The following is a 23,848-nucleotide window of genomic DNA, read 5'->3' on the forward strand; positions in this document are numbered from 1 at the left end:
GGAGAAACTGGAAATCCGACTACGGCCGGTCTATCCGCGGTACTACAACCCAAATCTACCCGCAAACGGAATAGGAAGGCTCGGCAGAAGGGATCTTCGGCCACTAACGAGGGGGACTGCAGGCTGAATTCTGCCTGACAGACATCGAAATAGGTGCCACTTTTCACGAAATGATGAACCAAAGCTGGTAGCCTTTGGGTTTCTTTTCAAAACAGTTGAATCCCTTTTAATGAAATTGCAGCACTTATGGCCATGAATTATTAGCCGCGTATCTGAGCATCAAGTACTTTCGTTTCTCCCTTGAACGGAGGCCGTTTACGGACCATAACCCTCTAAGCTTTGCTTTAAAACAGAGGCCAGACAAAGAGTCCTCTCACCAAATTCAAAATTTAACTTACATCAACCAGTTTACATCGGACATCCAACGTGTGGCCGGTAATCAACATTTCAACCGTATTCAATTTATTGGCAATCGCTATGGCCCGGGATGATGATGCAGTTCTTCAGAGTCTACAATTGGAGTTCTTCTATCTGCTGCAAGATCCGCTTTTCGTACGGAAGTGTTTCGGCCGTGCACGATTTTGCGCATCCCGATATTCGGACAACCAACCGGCTAGTCTCCAGCAAGTATTTCTGGCCGCCCTTAAACAAGGACATAAATTCTTTGGTCAGAGTACGTCTAGGAAGGAAGTGTAAGTATTCCTCAAGTCCCAAGTCCAAGCGCTTCCACGCCATATACCTGGATATCACAGTACAGCCATGTTCTGAAACCCTCTGTCGGGAGTGAATTCCGCGCTTCGGTTTTCCCGCCATAGACCAGGGAATGTAATTCGAATCTACTCTTTTCTCGGAAAGTTCCTAGGATTCATACGCCTGCAGACAACGACGTGCCATCCATATACCAATTCGATGCTTACATCGGAGAAAAAGGCAGCTATTATGGTACGCGACGGTCCTTCCTAGTCAGAGGTCTTGCCTGTGCTTATCAGCACTGCACAACCGAAAGAAAAAAACACTCGACGCCAAACATGCTTTGACTGCGGTGAGGAGCAAGTCCATCTTCAGCATTTTATTGGGAAGACTATTCAGTACCGGCGCTTCGATGTTTCATAAACAAGATCGCCCCTTCCAGATTCTTCATAGCGAATAGTGGCCAGTCTGCAATACGACTCTCCGTCGAATTACTCCAATTTAGTTACTTTCTTAAAACGGTGTAGTCTGAATTTTCAGCTTACACTCGAGGCCTTGCTTCCGATACCACCTCGCAGAATTGATTTTACTAGCATATCTACGCGTTTTCGCCTTTTTTTGCTTTATTTGTTACCTATTCCCTCTCCGGTGATAATTTTGTGGGGCTAGGGGCTGCACTAGTGACTTGCTTTTTTCAGTTTTCGGCTCCGCACTTGTTCAGGTCGATTCTCTCAATTCCATCAATGTTTTTTCACAACAGGTGAGTATCCATTCAAGTTCAGACCTCGTCACTAGGCCCTTTTTCAATCTCAGTGTCTAGGCCCTCTCTTTTCGTCACTATTTCACGCCCTTTCCTGACTGTGATCATAGATCGTTTTAATGAGACGTTTATCCGCAAAAAGCACAAATCGTGCGGTCAGATGTGAGATACCAAAGACATGACTTTCCGTGATGACACGAAGCGGCCGCGCGGATGAACACCGTAGGATAATGATGCCAGCAGCAGAATATTGCTAGAAAAATTTTAGAAATAGTTTCTCGGATTGCACTTCTTGAAGGTGGTCTGATTTATCCTAAACTGAATCCATTTTCTCACCCGAAAGAAGTTGATAGTTTGAAACCTGAACGATGTAACCTCATTCCGTTTGAATCTAAACTCATAACTGGGGTCTAATGATATTGATGTTTCAAAATAGCATCTACCCTTCCATATCCTAGAAATCCTTCATCAGTTCGTCTTCTCTTCATACCAAGTCCGCAATAACAACCAAATTTAAACTTTCTCAAGACTCTTCTTTTAAATATTGGTGCTTTTATATTTGCTAACTTTTAACGCAAGTCTTTAACAAAATATTCATTTATCCTAAATGTCTGTTGTTTGTTGTGAAACAATTCAAAATAACCATTCGCTTTGTTACTAATATTATTTTTTTGTTTAAAAGTACAATATTAAAGAGAAAAATAAAAATTGGGAACAACTATTTCGCTTTATCTACTTTTCCATCTGACGATGGATTTTCTCTTGACGACAGTGATGGAGGCATGCTGGAAGAGGACTTTTCATCGGCAAGTAAATTTGCTGTATCCGCATCGGTTTGATTGTCCTGATCGTTGGCCATACTTGCTATATCGAGATCTAACTCATCTTCACCATCATCGCCTGTTGTTTTATTGTAGACGGTGGGGTATTTGGCGAAACAGTCTTGCATTGTTTTAAATGCATCGTAACAGTCTGATCCTTTTGGTTCCGCTTCACTGTGAAGGAAAGAAAATATAAAATTTATAATTGGTATGTAATGCTATTAGAAACAATTGGGAACTCGCAAAACATCATAAAAACATTTAACCGAAAAATGAAAGACAAAGAATGGAACGTGTCTCAAAGTGGTTAAAGTAATAAACCTGAGACTAATATTTTTTTGAGTTCCCAGCGCGCACGAAAAGGCAACAACAATGGGCAACCGAAGGACCTTCGCTCCCTCCGACATTGCACCCTAGCTGCAAGAATTCTTGAAATCCTTGCAAAGGCGAGCCCAAAATGTGGCTTTGAACATTCCAAGCGAACAGCGCAAGCAGCAGCGTGCAGGGACACATAAAGATCCTATACTATGCTGTGCTGTAGAAGCCCCGAATTGTAGCTTTAATGAACCACATACAGAGGAACACGGGCCTGCGGCGATGAAAGATCATTCACCTTTTTAGGCAGTTTAGACTGACATTACTCGTGAAACCGATTTGTGCTGGAAAATTTAGATAGCACCTAGCGTCATTGACGAGAAAATCTAGAAAATCCTGTCGGACATTGCTATCGCCGCGATTAGATTTCATACAATGCAGTCCGTGTATTGCAGCAGCGTTCTCTAGACAACATGAACGCTATTTTCTCCTCTCACCGCATGGACGACTTCCTTCCTCGACACAGAGCAACAGGCAATGCAGATCGCTCGCACGTCAACAGCATTCTCTCACAGGTCATTTTCGACTGTCCAAATTGATCCTCAACGAACCAACAATAGTACAGGCAGTCTCTGGCGTTCCTGGTTTATTTATCAAGCTGGAAGACGACCAATTGGCATCCGAGAACCAGGCACGAACAAGTTTCTGTTCCGAATTCAACTGCTTTCCTCAACTTCGCCCCCAACCAAAAGTGGAATGTTGAGTGATATGGCCAGACTTGTCAATTTTTTTTAAATTTCGTGGCATCTGCGATAGTTGGGCTCAGATTTCTATCCAGCTTCTCTGGGTAGCTAACTGAAACAAATGACGTGAATCACCTTTGCATTGCTGGTTAGCATACGGGGATAAGCCACGCTTGTTTAAGCTCCCATTGAGGACAGCGAGAGTAACATTCGCACCTTAAGGTGGTGCAGTTCCAATACACTACATAACCTCAAGACACAGCGTTGTTACTGTCCTTGATGATGCGTTCAGCAATTTTCCTGTTGGCTACAAAACAAAAATGTGGTCGCTGTTTATTGAGTAGTAAATGGCATCGCCTCCGGTAACACGTCTCACTGGTGACTTTCCCTTTTTGGCCTCAGAAGCCAATTACGAAGCCCTTCGGTGCTTAGCGTTCGTGCGCCAAGCAACAGGTAGCTATTTTTGTACGAATGACTACGAAAGCCGGGTATATTGACTTGAACTCCCATTCTTTCCAGCATCCATCCTAGGACAGAGTTTTTTATTATGGTCCAAGACAAAGAGGTTAGCCCACATGTTGTTAATGAGATGATGATAAGGAGTTTTCCACTGTTTATAATTTGAAAGCCTGTTTCGAAAAGGACCTCTGCTAGCGCTTTACCTTTGGGAGAACTGATGATATTACCATATACTCGGGAACATGCATTGAAATCTCCAGCTAGATCAGTGTTTCCAAGAATTCAAGTAGTTTATTGATTTCTTTCGAAAAGTTGAAAAGTGCTTGACGGGAGAGGGGATAAGGGTGCAACCAAGATGTTAGGTTAAAGGTTTTTGGTGCAAGCAACGATTATGTCATGGGCCGTGTGACACGAGACTCTAAAAAGTAATGTTACTCTAGCCTTCTTTTTGCGAATCTGTTCGCGCTGGCTGGCGGTCCAATCCAGAAGGTCGGAAGGTTGCGCGTCGGCCTCGTGCTGTTAATGGAGTTACCGGGCGAACATGACGCTTTGTGAGCGCTTTTTTGGACCATTCCCCGGTCCAGCGAAGGCCTTCAGCCTCGACAATAAGACCTATTTGGGCTCACTTCGAACGTCGAGCTTGAAGGAGTGCACCCGTCACTCCAGGACTTTTAAAGGGCCCTCGTATGGTGGGTGCAGCGGCTTCCAAGGAGCATCTACCCTAATGAGGACCTGTAAACATGTCTTGAGGTCTCTGAGGGTATCGATCTCCGGCGTCGTGAAGATGGAGTCGGCCGCAGTTTCGAAATTGCGTCCCTGAGAAGTCGCAGCATGCCACAGTCACTTAACCCTGCTCCGGTATTCAGCACACGGTCGCAGACTCTCCTCGTTCACCATCTCCGCCGGGCTGGCCGCGAACTCCCCGATGAGATGTGCGGAGGCCGAGGAGGACGAAAGACAAGGACTGCGACCACGCCGAATAGTCGCGAGCCATTAAGGCGGCATTTAACGTCCGGTGACAATGTCCCAGCATCCCTTTGGATTGGGGATGGTATACAGTGGTCTAAGGGGCTTGCCTAACTCCGAGAAAAGAGTAGACTCAAACTGCATTCATTGGCCGTGGTGGTTACGACTGGTACACACAAAACACAGGATCAATCAATTGTCGACAGAGGGCCTCGGTACATGATTGCACCGTAATGTCAGTCAGATATATTGCTTCAGCCCACCGCGTAAATCTGATTGTGAGGTAATACTTGTATCCGTACGAGTCTCGCAAAGTGCCAATGATGTCGAGGTAGATGGTATGGAAGCGCTTGGCTGACCTAAGGAATACAGCTACTTCCCTTTTTACGTACTTGTTGGTTTTGCACTTCATTGGTTTGGAGATGTCTGAAGTTTATTTGGAAAAGTCTGAAAATCATCATCATCATCCACGCAACAACCGGTATCCGATCTAGGCCTGCCTTAATAAGGAACTCCAGACACCCTGGTTTTGCGCCGAGATCCACCAATTCGATATCCCTACCTTAGATATTGCCCTTATAGATTTTCCGGGCTGGATCATCCTCATCCATACGGATTAAGTTACAGGCCCACCGCAACCTGTTGAACCAGATTTTATTCGTCGTGGTATCGCTTATAGATTTCATCGTTATATAGGCTACGGAATCGTCCATCCGCATGTAGGAGGCCAAAAGTTCTTCGAGGGATTCTTCTCTCGAACGCGGCCAAGAATTCGCAATTTTTCTTGCTGAGAACGCAAGCCTCCGAGGAATACATGAGGAACTCTCGAACGCGGCCAAGAATTCGCAATTTTTCTTGCTAAGAACGCAAGCCTCCGAGGAATAATGAGGACTGGCAAGATCATTATCTTGCAGAGTAAGAGATTTGACCCTATGGTGAGACGTTTCGAGCGGAACAATTTTTATAAGCTGAAATATGCTCTGTTGGCTACCAACAACCGTGCGCGGATTTCATCGTCGTAGCTGCTCTCGGTTGTGATGGCTCTAGATAGGAGAAATTATCAACGGTCTCAAAGTTGTGCTAGTGTTGCCATCATATATTTTATCTTGCCTTCATAGATGTGCAGCTCAATATCTCGCGCCAATTGCCGTCAGCACAGGCCAGTAATTGGGTGGACTTAAAAGGGGATCATATCCCTCGTATTTACCCTAGCATCACGGATCAATTTTTCCAGGGCCAGGTTAAAGAGGACGCATACTGCAGCATTCCCTTGCCTTAGACCGTTGTTGAAGTTGAATAGTCTTGAGAGCGATCCTCCTGCTTTTTTCTGGCCTCGCACATTTGTCAGGGTCAACCTAGTCACTCATAAATTTCGTCGAAATACCGAATTCTCTCATGGCCGTGTGCAGTTTTACCCTAGCTATGCTATCATAGGCGGCTTTAAAGTCGGTGAAGAGGTAGTGCAACTGATGTCCATATTCCAACAGCTTTTTCATCGCTTGTCGCAGAGAGAAAATCTGATTTTTTGCCGATTTGCCTGGTGTGAAGTCTCTTTGGTATGGGCCAATGATGTTCTGGACGCATGGGGCTATCCGACATAGCAAGATAGCGGAGAATATCTTTTAGATGGTACCCAGCAAAGTGATACCTCTATAATTGCCGCACTGTGTGATATTACCCTTTTGTGCATGGGACAGATAATGCCTCGTTGCCGGTCTTCAGGCGTTGATTCATTGATCCACACTTTGAGCATATGTTTATGAACCGCTTGGTGTAATTGATCAGCTCCATATTTAACCAATTCGGCTGTAATTCCATCGGCTCCTGGCGACTAATGATTTTTAAGCCGATGAATTGCACGGACTGTTTCTTCTAGACTTGGTGGTGGCAGTATTTGTCCATCGTCGTCTGTTGGCGGGACCTCCAACTCGCCGATGTTCTGGTTGTTCAGTAGCTCATCAAAGTATCAAAGCTCAACCCATCGCTCTAATATGCCCATTCTGTCGGAAATCAGATTTCCCTCTTTGTCTCGGCAGGATGAGCATCGAGGTGTATAAGGCTCCTGCTGACTTGTTGGTAAAACTTCCGCGCCTGGTGCGGTTGCTTCCTGTACTTTTCTAGTTCACAGACTTGTTGGTTCTCCCAGGCTTCCTTTTTCCGTCTGTGAAGTCGCTTCTCCGCTCGACGGAGTTCGTGATAAGTCTCTGCGCGTGCCCGCGTTCTTTGAGAATGCAAAATTACTTGGTATGCAGCATTCTTCCGTTCCGTTGCTAGCTGGGGCCATATATGTTTGTGGCCGTATTTATGATAACGTTCTTCAGGTGATTGTGAGGATCATTTGTTATTGCGGCATCCATTTCCCTCTTATAGGTGTGTCTGAAGGTCTGAATTGAAGATCTGGATGGAGTCGAGAGGTCCTCAAATCATCAGCTCATGTCAGTGCAAAATATTGTCCATAACATCGAAGACGCCTCTCTCGCAATTTTTCCATGGTCGGTGCAACCTCATATCGATTGCCAATCTTCTCATTTCGCATGTTATGATGGCATGTTGCGCCACTGGCCCAACGCAACATCTTTATCTCTTTTACTGCGAGGCGCCATTCATTGCTTCTGATAGTCGACTAGCACTCAGAACCATATAGAACGGCAGGGCGAATGATATTTCGCCGATAGCGTTGATACGATACATTGGGGTCAGTCGTTAAAAATTATGTTTTATTCAAATTGAGTCGGAGAAAGTGCTGCATGATCCGTCCATTTTTCGACAAGTTTCTCGAGCTTTGTTACGAGATACTAGGAAAGCAATTGCATAGAGCAATGTGAGGTTGGATGTTCGGCGTGACAGTGTCCATAACAAGAACAGAGAGGAGTGTCAAGAGGGTAGATGTACATCGTAAGAATTACGTGTGAAAATGGATCTTTCGACATAGAGGGTGCTTTGTAGGACGTAATGTTTGCTTTCCAATTTCAATCGGTTGCAGTCGTCTTCCAGACTGTCTCCAGAATTCATTTTATAACATTCGATAAAGTTTATATCAATATTGCCAAGATACAACCGCAAAAAATTATCCGATCCAATTCGCTGCAGTAATAATCATTGAACCACTTTGCAGTTGTCTTCATTAAAGTTAAATTGACAGTTGAAGGGTAAATTGTCGAGATTAATTCTACTCCAATCAAACGCACTTACCTATAGTGAAAACATGAAAATGCGTCTCTGAACTCAACACCGCACGGGCCTGTTGCCATACCACCCAGACACGGACAATTCCAATTGATCTCACCCTCGGGCGTAATAAGACCTGTCGCCGGTTCCGAGGGCGGTAAAACTACTGTACTGGGTGTGGCATGATCATCTTTGGTCGCAAAAATCACCGTATCCTTTCCGTATTGTTTCTGAACAGACATCGTTCTAGGCTTATCAGTTTCCAACCCTTCCGTCGAGCAATTAACTTCCGAATGTACTGGTTTGTGTCTAGTCGAAATCGATGTGAGAGCTTATTAGTGACAGTAGCACTGGTGAAACTTTGTGTACTCTAAAACGGCAGGGGACGTCTTGAAACCTGGAAATCAACGTTAGAGCCGCCCGCAGTCGAACGTAATGACTTTCAGGTACCCGTAGAATGCCGCGAGCTGTCTCTTGGTCAAATTTCAGTAAATCAATGTCTGTCTGACCACCAATTTCACCGAAAACTGCTAGCAGTGATTGTTGAATGCTTCCTTTAAAGTAGACCGGTAAAATTGGTTCGCTTTTTTCCGATAATTCCCTGAAAGTGTAGAGAAAAAGTTCGAGATGAGTTTCACGACGCAATGGTATTTGGCCAAATCTAACCTAGAAATGAAATCCTTTTTGCGGATTTCATCAGTGACTTACAATGAAACATCTAAGTAGAAATATTGGGTCATAATTTAGTGATGTTTAGACATCATTTTGGCTACTCCACTGTTTGCAAACTTGTTCGCGATGGCTTTAAAGCTGAGAAACATCTATTGGAACTATCAACCACCGAACAGTTGCTTTATGTAATATTTGAAGGTTATGACGAAATTTGATGGATGAGGAGGTGCGTTCAAGACTAGTTTTCTGATTGGAAAAGAGCATGAAGAAGGATCGCATTTGATCTCGCCGTAAGTAGCGCTGATAACCGTTGTAAGTGTCACTACGACGTCTAGGTTTGTTTGAAAGAGCGCGAGGAAAACAAAGCCTGGAACTTGCATCGTATTTTGTATAATATTGTGAAAGGAGTTGCGGTTAGAGAAAATATTACACAATGGCCGCAATGGAACGATCCCTTCCGGTCGTCACGACCGTTGATCAGGACGAAGAGGACGAGTGTGGGCCGCAGTTGATCAATCAGCTGGAGGTTTGCGCCAACATTTAATTTCACAATCCAACTTTTTTGACTTGAATTAATATTAATGGCTTGCAGGGAAATGGAATAACATCCGGAGATATAAAGAAACTCCAAGAGGCCGGCTACCACACTGTCGAGTCAGTAGCTTTTGCTCCAAAGAAGAATCTGCTGGCGATCAAAGGAATCTCGGAAGCTAAGGCCGACAAAATACTCGCGGAAGCTTCCAAACTTGTCCCGATGGGCTTCACAACTGCCACTGAATTCCATCAGAAACGATCGGAAATCATCCAGCTTACGACAGGTTCAAAAGAGTTTGACAAGCTGTTGGGCGGTGGGATAGAAACAGGGTCGATTACAGAGATATTTGGCGAATTTCGAACAGGAAAGACTCAGTTGTGCCACACTCTAGCCGTTACCTGCCAATTGCCTGTGAGCCAGAGTGGCGGCGAAGGAAAGTGCTTGTATATTGATACAGAAGGGACGTTTCGACCTGAGAGGTTACTCGCCGTGGCGGATCGGTTTAAGCTGTCGGGGCAAGATGTGTTAGATAATGTTGCATATGCCAGGGCCTACAATACGGACCATCAGACGCAGTTGTTGATACAGGCATCCGCGATGATGACGGAATCTAGGTGAGTGTTTTATTTGGTATTTTATGAATGAGAAGCTTAGGTTCGGGTTCCTAGCAAGTAATGATAACTACGAAACGAAATTTCGGAGCTAAGGCGCCCGCTTGGGAAGAGAAAGAACGAGAATCACTGTATTCTGAGTGGTATAGACGTCCCAGGAGGTAGGTGGGGGAAAACTGTACCCGAATTAATTTTATATACTATTATGACGGGATACCGATGTCTCGTTGAGGTAGTGACTCCACTATGAGCTGAGGGTTTTGAATTTACTCAAAGTATTTTCACGATAACGTGAAAGGTGGCTAAAAGAAAGATTTATCAGGACGCAAATCTCGAATTTCTTTATACTTGGCAGATCGTTACTGTGTCTCGGGAGCAGACTGATATTTCGATGATAACATTTGCTTTCTTCAAGAGTCTTTGGTTTGATTCTGGAAGTTCGAATGTGCCTCGAATAGAATATGAAAGGTCCACAGAATACTCGATCGCTAGAACTTAAGCAAGAATTTCAACAGTAAAAGCTGGACATTTCGGGATTAAGCCAGGTAAGATGGTGCGACTCAGTTGAGCACTCCTCTCCCTCTTGCAACATCGTAGCTTTGGAATCTACAAAGCCTAATTATAGTAAAGACGAATCCTGTGGCGGACTACTGTTGACTACTATCGCAAGGTGCGTTTTCCTCACCTGGGAGCCGGCTTCTGATAAGATGTTGACTTCAAGATTGCATTATGGATTAAGGATGCCCCTCATAAACAATTACACGTAGTTGAGAAGAAGCGAAATGAAGGGGTTATTTTGGTTATCGCGGTGACTTTTTAAGCACCTACACCCTGCTACAAGGTGAGCTATGCTTCAAATCAGATCGACCATATCGATCAGCAGTAGATTTGGGAGTTGTCTTCTAAATGTACGTAAAAACGAGTGTGTCGATATCGGCCTCGAAAGAGATCATTGATTGTATATCTTCACTTGCATGTCATGGGTACAGGAGCGGAGCGCGTCCCTCCCAAATCCAATATGGGTTGTCTCCGCCATCCTAATGTTGTCCTGCAATGGGAAAACTTTCTTGTTACGTAAACGAAGCAAGTTTTTCAAAATCAGTCTGAAAATGTTGATGAGCCGCTGTCAAAACTGACAAAAAGAACTTGCAAGCGGTTAGTTGGGGGACGTCATCGATAGGATTCTCATCTACGACGGATGATATGGCAAGCCACCGGATACGTACTGCTCTTCTTAAACAAAAACGGAATTATCTTTGCCATCAACGTGCTCAAACGGAGTAAAACCGATGTTCTTTTCAGTCTCCCAGCGGATCCTTCCTCTGTAGTTTCTGCAGAGTTGCTGCAAATCCTGAGATCTTGCCAAGTGAGTGAAAACGGAGGATCTTTTTCTTCTTCAGTCGTTGTCCCATTCAGAAGCGGAGTCGTTTCGTCTCGCCCGGTTATGTCATTTTGCTCGGCAAAAGGATTGATCTGAGTAGAGTCGCAAGGGCCTCAACCACCATCCTAGGGTAACAAATCATCGTTGTTTCTCGGCCTTTTATTTGTTTCCCATTGACTCATATTCAGATTAATTTTCAGAAGTGAGTTTACGTCAGCGCGAATTACACGACCCTATTCTCGCAATTTTTTCCATGATCGGTCCAACCCCATATCGATTGAAAATATCCTCATTTCGGGCGTGATCATTATTCCACTAGTCCAAAATAACATCTTCGTCCCCATTACCGCGAGGCGCGGTTCACTATCTTTTATAGTGGGCTTACACGCAGAACCATAGAGGACAAGGCAGGCGTTCGTTGATACTTCGATCACATGGACCGCCAGTTGTAGAGCGCCACTTTATCCAAGTTGCGCTCATAATGATAGTGTCTGTTTCATTAGGAACGGTTATCACAAACTCTGCTTTATTTAGATTCAGTCAGGCGATAATTTCATGTTTGAATTAGTTGCTTGAAGTCAGCTTCGCTATGAGACGTTATGAAAACATCATCTGCTTAAAGAGGGACTAACAGTTTCGTCCAGGGCAGAGGTAATTCATCAGACGCTGCCTGAACCCTGCCCTGAGAGCAGCGTGACCGAAAGTGGCAACAGGTAAAAAACGCTCCTTTATATAATCGCAAAAACAGGGCGCTTCCTTGATGAACATCGATAGAGATAAGAAGCGATTTTGATATGCCCGCCACATTATGAAATATTTTTTGTGGATCTTGGTGGAGCAATTAAGCGCACCAGAATCTCTGGCAGATCATACCAGATGAGTTTGTGTGGCACACTGTCAGAGGCTTTCTCTAGATCCACTCCTTTCTAAATGAGTAACCATGCAATGTGTAGTTAGTCAATACTTCCGCAGCTCTTGACGTAGCCGACTTGATTTAAGATTATTTGAACGATGTTGCGAATACAGTTGTCAAGAATGCATTCATAAATCGTCATGGTAGGGGGGCAGGAGCTGGATCGGACGATAATTTGCACAATCTGTTAGGCTACCTTTCTTTTTCCATTTCAATGGCGCTGACGGGTGGAATTGCTGCAAATGGAAGTGCAGGATGAATTAATTCTTCCGTAGCAGCTTATTTATCAGTAGGCAAAAGTAACCTTCTTGTCATTAATACCAGAGAAATGTTCGATATCCTGTGCGTTGATGTCGGCTTTTGATATGTAAGTCGATGCAGATCTCTCACATCGTCCCGAGCGCTCCAAAACTCTTCACAATCGACCGATTCAATTGGCCGGCGTTTTATCACCGAGAAACTTATGGTAGAGAGGTTTCTTTTCACGGACCTTCATTTAGACGTCGCCATTCCAAAGCCAAGTAGTTCGATTGATGAACAGCTTATTAGGCTTGGTGACCACAAGGGTTGCGTAGGCCGCTTTATGGATCGTATTTTTAACTTGGTTCTACTATTCTTCAACATTCGTAAGGTTGCAACTTATCAGAGAGCAGACTGATCCTCCTGCACTGAATACATCAACACTCTGCGGAGATTTGATCTCTGTTCTATCTGTTTTTTTTTTTTCATTTTTAAAAAGCCTTTGATAGAGTCAAAAAGAAATTTGTTTGAAGTGCTTTTCTCAAGATGGAGGAGGGTGGGGAGGGCGGATTTTAGAGAAACTAATTGCTATTAAAAGAGGGTCGAAGACGGTTACGGTTTCCTACCGGGGCAGAGACAACTCATCAGACGATGCCTCACCCTTCCCTGCCCTTATAATTTACAAAACACGACAAGAGTGCGAATTATATCCAACGTAAATCCACCTACAGTTCGAACCAAAGCTTGGCTGGAGTTAGACGCGATTCTTTAATCTAAGCACTGCCGCAATGCATTACAACGTCAAACTGGATCGGAAGTTCATAATTGAAAGAGTCGGAACGGTTTAATACAGGTTGAAGGACATGGGTGGTCCTAATATTGGTTGTACGCGGCTTCGCATAATATGCAACATCTTGTTCACTTTGTCCAGTGACAAGCTGACGGGAAAGTGCATTTGCTAATGTACAGCATTTTTCTTTTTTTACGTTTTAGCACCTTTTAGGTTCCCCATTACATTCCTTCCAATTTCCTAACTTCCATCCTGTCAAAAAATTAATTTTTAAAATAATCATTTTTATTTTCTTTTTCATAATTTTATTCAAGAAAATCCCTTAACACCCCCTAAACCCAAAAATCTATTTAAATATTTTCAAATTTTAACATATATATTTTTCCGATTTTTTTTATTTTTCCGATAACGATCATTAATTTTTTGGCTGTTTCTTTCACATATGCTTGTTGATGTTGCATATTATTTAATAGATTTCTAACGTTTTTTCTAACTGGAGGGAAATACATGCGAATGCAAATAATGCTGAGGTCAGTTCAAGACAGGAGGGCTCCATACAAATTATGAGAAAATTCGCCGCAAATTTTGTTATTGTCATAGTTAACGATGAATTGTGAGTTCAAAGTCTAGGTCAAAAACAAAATTAGCGGGACATTGGGCAGCTGAGGAAAGTGGACAGGTAGTCAGCTGGACATCTTTGTATCAAGAATTTAATTTTAAAGTGATAAAGTGATGTATTTACTTCTGCTTCTTTTCTTCAGCCTTTATCCCGTTCACAAGCGGGGTCAGCTCGTCGTGATCGGTTTCGCCATTTGGCTCTATCGAATGCCTGATCTTGGTGCAATCTCGACGTTTTTAAATCTACGTCCAAGGTATCAAGCCACCGTTGTTCCAGCCTGCCTTTTGGTCGTTTACCATCGACTTCGATGTTCAGACAAATCTTGGCAAGTGGATTCTCGTTAGCCCGAATTGCGTGACCATACCATCGAAGACACCTCTCTCGCAATTTTTCCACGATCGATGCAACGCCATAACGATCGCGGATATCCTCATTTCGGTTGTGATCAAAAAGTGTCACGCGCTTGAATTGAGTGGTTCGGTTGTGCAGTGAGTGGACGCGGCTGATAGTGGATTTGAACCGACCAATCCGAGGGAAATTTCGAATGGGACCTGTGTGCGGGAATTGGAATATCATCTTCCGATGATTTGATCTAACTTTCTATCATATATCCTACGAACTGAAATTATTGAAACAAAATGCAGAACGGTGCGGATATGGCCGAACAAGCGCTGTTCAAGGGAAGTGCATGCTATGGATAAAAAACAAAGGAACAGCGGCAAACTTTGGCGATTGTATAGAATCGCCATTACGATTGGTCCGCGTGAAAAGACCGCCAGACGGGAGACTAAGCTGCAAGTATTTTGTGCATTGCATTGGCGGAATAACAGCCGAATGTGTACCTGCGGTCGTTGCCGGTCTAACCTAGATCAAAACGGGGTTTTCAGGGGATAGTCTTTTTTTTTTTCCTCGAGCAAGTCTTAGAAACCCCGCTGTCCTGTAGTATCCGCCGTTCCGTGCCATGTCCACCAACTATTTGTCAGTATCGAGCTGGCAGAGAAATTTATTGAATAGCGTGCAATACTAATGAAAAAAATTGTTTGCAACGTAAACCGAAAAGAAAGACGTCTTTTAATATTCTACAATCTCAAATCCATTTCTAACTAAATCCTATCCTCTTACAGATATGCTTTATTAATAGTGGACAGTGCTACCGCCCTTTATCGCACTGATTACACTGGACGAGGCGAACTTCAAGCCCGGCAAGCCCATTTAGGTCGATTTCTTCGTATGCTCCTGCGTTTAGCCGACGAGGTAACGAAATAAACAAAAACTTACCCCTTTTCTCTTCCACTTAAATTCATTCAAAATGTTGCTTTTTTGCAGTTCGGTGTAGCTGTTGTTATTACAAATCAAGTGGTAGCTCAAGTGGACGGTGCTTCTATGTTCGCGGCAGACCCCAAAAAACCAATTGGCGGTAACATTATAGCTCATGCATCTACAACGAGATTATACCTAAGAAAAGGACGTGGCGAGACGAGAATATGTAAAATCTACGACTCACCTTGTCTGCCCGAATCGGAAGCAATGTTTGCAATTAACGCTGATGGAATTGGTGACGCAAAAGAGTGAGACTAGTCGGTGAAATCTGAAATCGTTTGTACAGTTTTTAGGAATAGTGAAAATGCAGAAAAATGCAAAAATCAAATTTATCTGTAAAACAACTGAAATATTTAACAAGACTTATTTTTAAAAATGGGCTTGAATTTTGTATTTTTTTCCCCGTATAATTTCAGAACAGATGAATTCATGTTAAATTTAGTTTTCGCGTTTGTTTTGAAATTTCTATTCGTTGTTTTGACTTTAAGCATTAAACGTATTTGATTGTGGTTGATTTGTCCGTCACGAGGTGAGTTCAGGACTATTTTGACACTAGCGCGATGGGGGTTGACGTTTGTGTGGTGGCTATTGGCTGACGGGCTGTTTTGCTTTTTTCTTTTAGTCAGTTTTGTGTCTGATTTGTCAAGACGGCGACAATTTTCCGCAGTTCAAATGTTATTAGACGTGCAAAATATAACGTGAATTTTTTGTCGTCGTTGTCAAACCTTCAGTTGATCGATAAAATGAGTGGTGAACGTAAATCGAAAGATAAACGTGAGTGGGTTGTCTTTTTTTAGCTTTCGGTATTGAGTTTGTTGTTATTGATGTGCCAAAGATTTTTTTTATCAGAGATGCAAACCACAAAAGCATGCTTTAATTTAATTTGTTTGGTCCTGGAGGAAGTGGAGATTGTCCAGTGCCGTGCGACCTAGAAACGAGTAAAATGTTCGCATAATTGACTGCTGCTTAGCCAGATAATTATGCAATTAGTTTTCATTTATTAATGGACAAAGTTCAGCAGAACATTTTTTGTTGACACCACGAACTTTCGCATTTATTAATGAGCTCCTTATCTATAAACGCCTACCAATTGCAACACAATTATTTTCAGTTAAATCGTGCCTTGAAAATGCAAACTGTAAAATGGTAAAAGCAAATAGCATTTTGAATATTGGAAATCCAAGATACGCTTCTATAAGGAATGCACTGTTATGGCTTACAATAAGGACATTCTCAGTCTCCAAAAATAATCATTTTATAACGAATTGCAACGTATAACGTTACTGCCCCGTGGAACATTGATATAACTGAACCGGACGTGCAGGGCCGAGTTGGGATTATGGAGGAATTGCTTGCCTGCTAGTTATGTTTAAGGGGCATGAAAGTCCTGTTGGTTTAACGTGAGTATCTGCTGTGTAGGTATAATCCTACGGTCCTCTCCGGACACGGATTGATTTTGTGACTCACACCAGTGGATGCGAGGCTTATCTAACACCTCTGCCGCAGTTGTACAGCGCAACTCTCCATGCTTGAGCTCCGAGGAGCTCTGCCCGCGATGTAGGCATAACCACAACCACCATGCAACTCCCACTGGGGAACCAACCGCCAATAACCGGGCCGAGAACACATTCTCTAGGAATTCTCCTGGAGCATATGCTCTCAGAGGGCCATCCCGGTTCCCATGATACCAGATAACCTCTGGGGAGGCTTCGTGGCAGAGCCACTTCAAATGAGTCCCTTGCAGACTCGGGTTTGATCGCCCTCCTCGAGTACGTGGAGACGGAATTCCCCAACGGGTTAATGTTTAAGGGGCAAGTGAATCTGGTGGGGGACGAACCGAAACAGCACCTCAGGGAACGTTCTCCTTGCACTGTAATGCATGCAATGTCCTATCTGGCTCAAGAATTAACTTCTTTGTTCATGGACGGCCAGAAATATTCCTTGGTGGATAACTGAATCATTGTCCAAATGCCTGGATGCGACAAATCGTGAACGGCCTGAAATACTTCCTTTCGGAAATTGGCCGCAATATATGGCCTGGTCCCTTGTCTGAGGTCTTGCAGTATATACTGAATGTTGAGCCGAAGGTAGGAAACTCGTTAAATGTGTATTTGGAGTTGGTCCTCAAGTTCTAAAGAACTGCGTTGTCTTTCTGCGCCTCGGTGATTGCCGGGAAATTGACGGTGGTGGGAATCTTGACCTCTGCAACACGCGACAAAACATCAGCAACCACGTTATCTTTTCCAGATACATGTTGAATGTCGGAAGTAAACTGGCTGATCAAACTCAAGTGCCGAAGTTGGTTAGGGGCCGCTTTGTCGGGCCCTTGCTTCAAGGCAAAAGTGATGGCTTATGTAAGTGGCCTGTCTTGAAAGGAATACCGGAAGTATTTAATTGCGAGGTACGCGGCGAGTAACGCCACAAAACACCCAAGTTGTTCGCTCCGCCACACTTCCACGCGATGAGACGATTTGTCACTCATTTAATGTGCGATGTCTTTGTTCACAAGCAACCAGCTCCCTTGAGTCTTGTGCCTTTATATGGTTTTACGTTCCGAAGCAAGGAGCGCAAAGAGGATTGCTTTTTATCGATTTCAAGAAAGCCTTGGACAGTGTCAGCCGGGAGGGTATCTGGCTTGATCCACGCAGGAGGGGCATTTTGGAGAGATTAATAGCTATTATCAGAGCGGCATATAATGGTGCAAAACGTCACTGCTGCACCGAAGTAAAATGTCAGGAAAATTTGGGGTCTAAAGCGGAGTTCGCCAGGGTTGCATCTTGTGATGGATATTATTTTTTCTCCTGACAGCCTTTCTGATAACGTTATCTGGAAAGAGCTCCCCTACGTCTGTATAGAGTTTCTGAAGAATCAGGTCTCTCCTTCCACGAAGGAAGGTCTGGTCGGCGTCGTATTCCACTCTATTGCAGAATACACAATAAAAGTAAAAAGTATTGATACGACTTCTAGCCAAGCGTGATCAAAGAGAGTTTGGTCTTTAGTATGCGGATTCTGAATACCCAAGATGCCTGTCAGTTTCAGTTAGTGTTCAGTGGTTGCCGGGCTAACCAGTGGATATTTTCCCCTGGATTACTCGTCAAAACCAGGCATGGACTCCAATTCATAATAAGCAAACGGTTGGCGAAAAAAAGTAGATATTGATTCCAGTTATATCATAGGAGGGAGAGCTGTTGGCATTCAGCCTAGAGATAATAGTTGTGGAGAGCAGTACAACTGGTGTCAGTCTCAGCACCGGTTTGTTCGAATCAACAGCAAAAACCTCCAGGAGGGAAGCGGCAGATGTACTAGCGGTCGTCGAATTGGACGTAGCCAGTACCAGCCACAGAAATCCTGCTCTGAAACCATAAACACCGGAAACTCCCCAAGGAAGGAGGAACGATAAGAATGTAAGCTGCCAGAAGCCAACGAAGCTTAAGACCCAGTATCAGAAAGCCATCCATATTTTAAACAAGAGTGTGGAAGATAAGGAGACCGATATTGTCGATTAGCGGGACGAAAAGGACTTTGGTAAATTCCAGGGGATTGTCTTAGTAGAGGTTCCAAAATTATTCAGCGACGTGGCCAGTAGTCATTCATGGGTGTCGCTAGCAAACGATAACTTCGTTAAAAGCAAACTGGCGCCGGAGGCCAGACTACCGAAGATGGTATTCGAGCATCTCCTGAATGGCAGGGAAGAACAGGGAGAATGAATCCTTAAGTTTCTCCCAGGATCTCGCAGTTCTCTACAGATTTTCTCGATTTTTGCGTCGCTAAGATTGACGCCTGTTAGGGCATGAACCTCAAAATTATCCCAGACGGTTGACGGGACGGTGATCAAAAGGAGGGGCCCCAGGTGAACAATCAACTTTTCCTACTCCACATAAATGAAAAGTGCTTGGAGGAACTGGGAAAGGCGGACTACGAAATGCAGTTCGGAGTCCGGGACATAAGAGACAAAGTGTTTCGACCTACATGCAAAGCGGATGACGATTTCGACCCAGTCGACGCCATCAATGACCTTTTGGACCCTAATGGTCTTTTAGCGGAAGACAGATATCGACATCGGATTTGTACAAGAACCCTGGATCGAAGAAAACAGATCAAAGAGCTCCAAAGCAATTATTACAATTTATCCCAAAGTGCAACAAACACTGATTGGGACAGGCTTAGAGCATATTTTCTCACCAAAATGTACGTCTTTTATTCTCCGACCTGAGTTCCATCGACCTAATCGTGGTAAAACTAGAGTAGTCGGAAACGGAGAAAGTGTATATGGCTTCCGACCCATCAGCTCCACCAGAAAAATCACAACATTTGACGATGATGACAATTTGATGATAGACATCACAGCGAGGAAACACAAACTGCCTTCATTCAAATCGAGCAGGCGGCGCGAGATCTTGGACTGCAAATCAATGAAGCCAGGACAAAATATGTGGTGGCAACGTCAGCACCGAAAGGAACTCCGGTTTTGCGTCGAGGTCAACCAATTTGATATCTATAAAATCTGTCTGGCATAACGACCTACGCCATCGCTCCATCTCAGGCAGGATATGCCTCGTCATCTTTTTCTACCATAAATATTGCCCTTATAGACTTTCCGGGCTGGATCATCTTCATCCATAGGTATTAGGTGACCCGCCCACCGTAACCTATTGAGCCGAATTTTATCCACAACCGGACGGTCATGGTATCGCTCATAGATTTCGTCATTGTGTAGGCTACGGAATCGTCCACCCTCACGTAGGGGGCCAAAAATTCTTCGGAGGATTCTTCTCTCGAACGCGGCCAAGAGTTCGCAATTTTTCTTGCTAAGAACCCAAGTTTCCGAGGAATACATGAGGACTGGCAAGATCATAGTCTTGTACAGTAAGAGCTTTGACCCTATGGTGAGACGTTTCGAGCGGAACAGTCTTTGTAAGCTGAAATAGGCTCTGTTGGCTGACAACAACCGTGCGCGGATTTCATCATCGTAGTTGTTATCGGTTGTGATTTTCGACCCTAGATAGGAGAAATTGTCAACGGTCTCAAAGTTGTATTCTCCTATCCTAATTCTTGTTCGTTTTTGTGTTTGACCAGTGCGGTTTGATGTTGTGGGTTGATTCGTCTTCGGTGCTGACGTTGCCACCATATATTTTGTCTTGCCTTCATTGATGTGCAGCCCAAGATCTCGCGCAAAACGCCGCCTGCTCGATCTGAATGAAGGCAGTTTGTACATCTCGGGTGGTTCTTCCCATGATGTCGATATCGTCAGCATAGGCCAGTAGTTGGGTGGACTTGAAGAGGATCGTACCTCTTGCATTTACCTCAGCATCACGGATCACTTTCTCCAGGGCTAGGTTAAAGAGGACGCATGATAGGGCATCCTCTTGTCTTAGATCGTTGTTGATGGTGAATGGTCTCGAGAGTGATCCTGCTGCTTTTATCTGGCCTCACACATTGGTCAGGATCAGCCTTATCAATTTCGTTGGGATACCGAATTCTCTCATGGCATGTGTACAGTTTTACCCTGGCTATGCTGCCATAGGCGGCTTTAAAGTCGATGAAAAGATGGTGTAACTGATGTCCATATTCCAACAGTTTTTCCATCGCTTGCCGCGGAGAGAAAATCTGATCTGTTGCTGATTTGCCTGGAGTGAAGCCTCTTTGGTATGGGCCAATCAGCAACGTGATACCTCTATAATTGGTGCACTGCGTGATATCCCCCTTTTTATGTATGAGACAGATAATGCCTCGGTGCCAGTCGTCAGGCATTGATTCGCTGTTCCATACTTTCAGCATCAGTTGTCCATTCTGTCGGAAATCAGATTTCCCTCTTTGTCTCGGCAGGATGAGCATCGAGGTGTATCAGGCTTCATCCTGCTAACTTGTTGGTAAAAGTTCCGCGTCTGGTGCGGTTGCTCCCTGTACATTTCTAGTTCATAGACTTGGTTCTTCCAGGCTTCCTTTTTCCGTCTGTGAAGTCGCTTCTGGGTTCGACGGAGTTCGTGATAAGTCTCTGCGGGTGTCCGCGTTCTTTGAGAATGCAACATTACTCGGTATGCAGCATTCTTCCGTTCGGTTGCTAGCTTACATTCATCGTCAAACCAGCCGTTCCGACCCATTTTGCGGCTGCGGCCAAGTATGTTTGTGGCCGTATCAATGATAACGTTCTTCAGGTGGTTGTGAAGATCATGCACTATGGTATGGGATAATAGCCGAATGGGACGATAATTTGAATATTTTGTCGGCCTGATTTTCTCTTTTAAGGAAAGGATTGTGTTGTTTTTTCCAATCAAGATTTGAAGAATTTACTGGGCCAGAATGTGTGCTTGCAAAAGTGGATGAGAGAGTTCTTCCGCTGATATCTGCTCGAAGTATTTTCATGCTATGTCTATCACGGCTCGATCGGTAAGCATTAAGTCATTAACGCAGCATAAATACTCGATATCGTGGGGGCTTTCGCGAGAATATTCACTGAAAACCTGGAATAGAATTGCTCTTCTATTCGTACCCAAAGGACCATGAATGATTTCATATTGATCTCATTGATTTTATATTTTTTATTTAGCAAATGGTTAATAAACTTTTTCTTCCTACAGCCTCATCGTCAAGTGAGCATGATCGGCAGGATGACTCGGACAGAAGTTCCGAAAATGAAATGGGATTCACCCTGGAATCAGTACGAAATTACCTAGAAAAGAAACTTGGGTTTTATAAGGAGAGCGAGGGAAAATCTAGCCAAAGCGATGATAACGAAAAGGTAATCGAAGATCTTACATTTGAAGGTGTAGCAAATCATTGGAAGAAAAATGGATTCAAGAAGATTGTCACCATGGTAGGGGCTGGTATATCAACCTGTGAGTATTTTCTATCTTTAAATATATAGATGGGTTCCTATTTTGATTTTGCATCCTTCCTGGCTTCCAGCTGCTGGTATACCTGATTTTCGTTCACCCGGCACGGGATTATACCATAATCTAGAAAAGTACAATCTACCACATCCAACAGCAATATTTGAAATGGATTACTTCCAGGACAACCCAAAACCGTTTTTCGTCCTCGCAAAAGAGCTATATCCCGGCACTTTCAAACCTACTCCTTGTCATTATTTTATCCGCTTACTTCAAGATAAAGGCCTCCTAGTACGACACTACACCCAAAATATCGACACTCTCGAACGAATCGCTGGTGTCAAAGACGAGAAGTTGGTTGAGGCTCACGGAACCTTTTATACAAATCATTGCCTTGAGTGTCGGGCGGAATACTCCATGGAATGGATGAAAGAACAAATATTTGCCGACGAGATTCCAACGTGCACGAGATGTCCGGGCGTAGTAAAACCGGATATTGTATTTTTCGGAGAAAATCTGCCAAATAAATTCTACGAATATCCTTCACGGGATTTCAAAGACTGTGATCTACTAATTATAATGGGAACTTCATTGGAGGTTCAACCGTTTGCATCTCTCGTAGAACGTGCCAATAGTAGATGTATTCGATTGTTGATCAATCGTGAGAAAGTAGGCAGTAGGCATGATGTTTTGAGCTCATGGTTGCTGTTCAGTAAGGGGTTACTATACGATGATGGTGAGAATAAACGCGATGTGGCGTGGATTGGAGATTGCGATGATGGAGTTTATGCTTTGGCCGAAGCAATTGGTTGGGGCGATGAACTAAAGGAATTGGTAGCTAAAGAGCATGCACGTATTGATAAGATGTCGAAAGGTCATGAAGAGGTTTCGGATGAGGAGGTAGATCAGCTTGCAGAGCAATTAGGAAAGCTGGGGAAAACGGAAGAGGAAGTTTCTAGAGAGATAGATATACAAAGTGCTAGTTCCGGAGCGAAAAGTCTGAAGAATGCAGATGACAAGTCCAAATAATGGGTGAACAGAAAATTTTAGTTCTATTCAAAGACAGAAGAAAATACTGGATAGGCAGGACTAAACTGATTATCTAGTTTAGGATAGAAGAATTAACATTTTATTTTTGACGTCCCTGGTGGCACGTTGAATTGAGTTCTTGTTTCAATTACTGTACAATATATTTATTGTATGATTTAATGATGATTAATAAACTGGCGTAAAAAAGGGATTAATTGTGTTTTTTATTAACTTCGAAAAGAAAATAATGGATGTCAAGCAAGCACAGTGTTTATTGTATAAAAAATATTATATGTATGTCCGCAAAAAAGCAGACAAGTATTAACTTACAAGATTTCTTGTGATGGTGCGATCTGGTTGCTTGGGGTTCGTCATTTATGTTCGACTCTGTGCTATCTCACTGCTGAACATTTATCACTTGCGCAGCATTGGGTGTAATGATAATGTAAACTGAAGCAGGAAACTATGTAGATGCCCTACACTCCACAAAGGAGTGATCAGAAAACCTACACATATATAACACTTCTTCAGAACCTGCCAGCAGCCAGTAGAGCCAAAGTTCCGCTTATTTATTCTTTGGATAGAAGTTGGTCACTTGTAATTTGGAAATTCCGTCCGTAAGGAAAAAATTGCGTTCAGAGGGAGGAGGAAGTAGATAACTTATTCTATTTATGAAACTAGGGAGAGAAAGGAAGTAAACGAACTGTAGGGCGTTGTAAAAGCACGGTCGCATCTACGCCGCGCGGTGTGGCTTCAAGCTACACTGCAATTAAAAAAATAATTTTAAAGGGAACAATATGCTAATCTGTGGGGTAGCAACTTGCAAATTTTGAAACTTTATTGCTAGCGGAACGTCAACATCGCCTCGAATAGGAACTTACCTAACTCGGAAGACTTTGGCTATCAAAAACGGACTGTGATTGGTTTCTGGAATGTTCCCAAGCTCCTCGACAACGGTAGCGAGGGCTATGACAATGCTTGTTTTC

At 43.6% G+C, this 23,848-nt stretch overlaps 4 protein-coding genes across 5 annotated transcripts; 2 read left to right on the top strand and 2 right to left on the bottom strand.

Moving 5' to 3' along the window:
* Nucleotides 1–1,980: 1,980 nt before the first annotated feature.
* Nucleotides 1,981–8,202, bottom strand: LOC119650866 (mitochondrial intermembrane space import and assembly protein 40-B). Its single transcript, XM_038054027.1, has 2 exons — nt 7,947–8,202; nt 1,981–2,445 (listed from the first exon to the last, which is right to left on the bottom strand). The coding sequence occupies exons 1-2, from the start codon at nt 8,162–8,164 to the stop codon at nt 2,169–2,171; spliced, it is 495 nt and encodes a 164-aa protein (XP_037909955.1). The 5' UTR covers nt 8,165–8,202; the 3' UTR covers nt 1,981–2,168.
* On the bottom strand, nt 8,196–15,328 carry LOC119650867 (ribonuclease P protein subunit p14-like). Of its 2 annotated transcripts, XM_038054029.1 has the most exons (3): nt 15,188–15,328; nt 14,962–15,121; nt 8,196–8,523 (listed from the first exon to the last, which is right to left on the bottom strand). In XM_038054029.1, exons 2-3 carry the CDS (start codon nt 14,985–14,987, stop codon nt 8,232–8,234), a joined length of 318 nt encoding a protein of 105 aa, XP_037909957.1. In that variant the 5' UTR covers nt 14,988–15,121; nt 15,188–15,328; the 3' UTR covers nt 8,196–8,231. The 2 variants fall into 2 exon arrangements, with proteins under 2 accessions (XP_037909957.1, XP_037909956.1); XM_038054028.1 differs by lacking the exons at nt 14,962–15,121; nt 15,188–15,328 and adding an exon at nt 8,631–8,814.
* LOC119650865 (DNA repair protein RAD51 homolog A) lies at nt 9,028–15,382 on the top strand. Its single transcript, XM_038054026.1, has 4 exons — nt 9,028–9,120; nt 9,187–9,743; nt 14,808–14,937; nt 15,010–15,382. The coding sequence occupies exons 1-4, from the start codon at nt 9,028–9,030 to the stop codon at nt 15,253–15,255; spliced, it is 1,026 nt and encodes a 341-aa protein (XP_037909954.1). The 3' UTR covers nt 15,256–15,382.
* A 189-nt stretch (nt 15,383–15,571) lies between these two features.
* Nucleotides 15,572–22,876, top strand: LOC119650864 (NAD-dependent protein deacetylase Sirt2). Its single transcript, XM_038054023.1, has 3 exons — nt 15,572–15,777; nt 21,582–21,839; nt 21,910–22,876. The coding sequence occupies exons 1-3, from the start codon at nt 15,747–15,749 to the stop codon at nt 22,860–22,862; spliced, it is 1,242 nt and encodes a 413-aa protein (XP_037909951.1). The 5' UTR covers nt 15,572–15,746; the 3' UTR covers nt 22,863–22,876.
* The last annotated feature ends 972 nt before the right edge of the window (nt 22,877–23,848 follow it).

This window comes from Hermetia illucens, chromosome 3 (assembly GCF_905115235.1).
Source record: "Hermetia illucens chromosome 3, iHerIll2.2.curated.20191125, whole genome shotgun sequence".
Lineage (NCBI taxonomy): Eukaryota > Metazoa > Arthropoda > Insecta > Diptera > Stratiomyidae > Hermetia > Hermetia illucens.

Excerpts from the sequence above, each read along its gene's own strand:
- LOC119650865 (XM_038054026.1), top strand. The coding sequence starts at position 9,028 with ATGGCCGCAATGGAACGATCCCTTCCGGTCGTCACGACCGTTGATCAG. Across the intron at positions 9,121-9,186 it reads AGTTGATCAATCAGCTGGAG|GGAAATGGAATAACATCCGG; the intron begins GTTTGCGCCAAC and ends AATGGCTTGCAG. Across the intron at positions 14,938-15,009 it reads TCCTGCGTTTAGCCGACGAG|TTCGGTGTAGCTGTTGTTAT; the intron begins GTAACGAAATAA and ends GCTTTTTTGCAG.
- LOC119650866 (XM_038054027.1), bottom strand. The coding sequence starts at position 8,164 with ATGTCTGTTCAGAAACAATACGGAAAGGATACGGTGATTTTTGCGACC. Across the intron at positions 2,446-7,946 it reads TTTTCATGTTTTCACTATAG|TGAAGCGGAACCAAAAGGAT; the intron begins GTAAGTGCGTTT and ends TTTCCTTCACAG.
- LOC119650867 (XM_038054028.1), bottom strand. The coding sequence starts at position 8,662 with ATGACCCAATATTTCTACTTAGATGTTTCATT. Across the intron at positions 8,524-8,630 it reads TTCTACTTAGATGTTTCATT|GGAATTATCGGAAAAAAGCG; the intron begins GTAAGTCACTGA and ends CTACACTTTCAG.
- LOC119650864 (XM_038054023.1), top strand. The coding sequence starts at position 15,747 with ATGAGTGGTGAACGTAAATCGAAAGATAAAC. Across the intron at positions 15,778-21,581 it reads ACGTAAATCGAAAGATAAAC|CCTCATCGTCAAGTGAGCAT; the intron begins GTGAGTGGGTTG and ends TTCTTCCTACAG. Across the intron at positions 21,840-21,909 it reads AGGGGCTGGTATATCAACCT|CTGCTGGTATACCTGATTTT; the intron begins GTGAGTATTTTC and ends CCTGGCTTCCAG.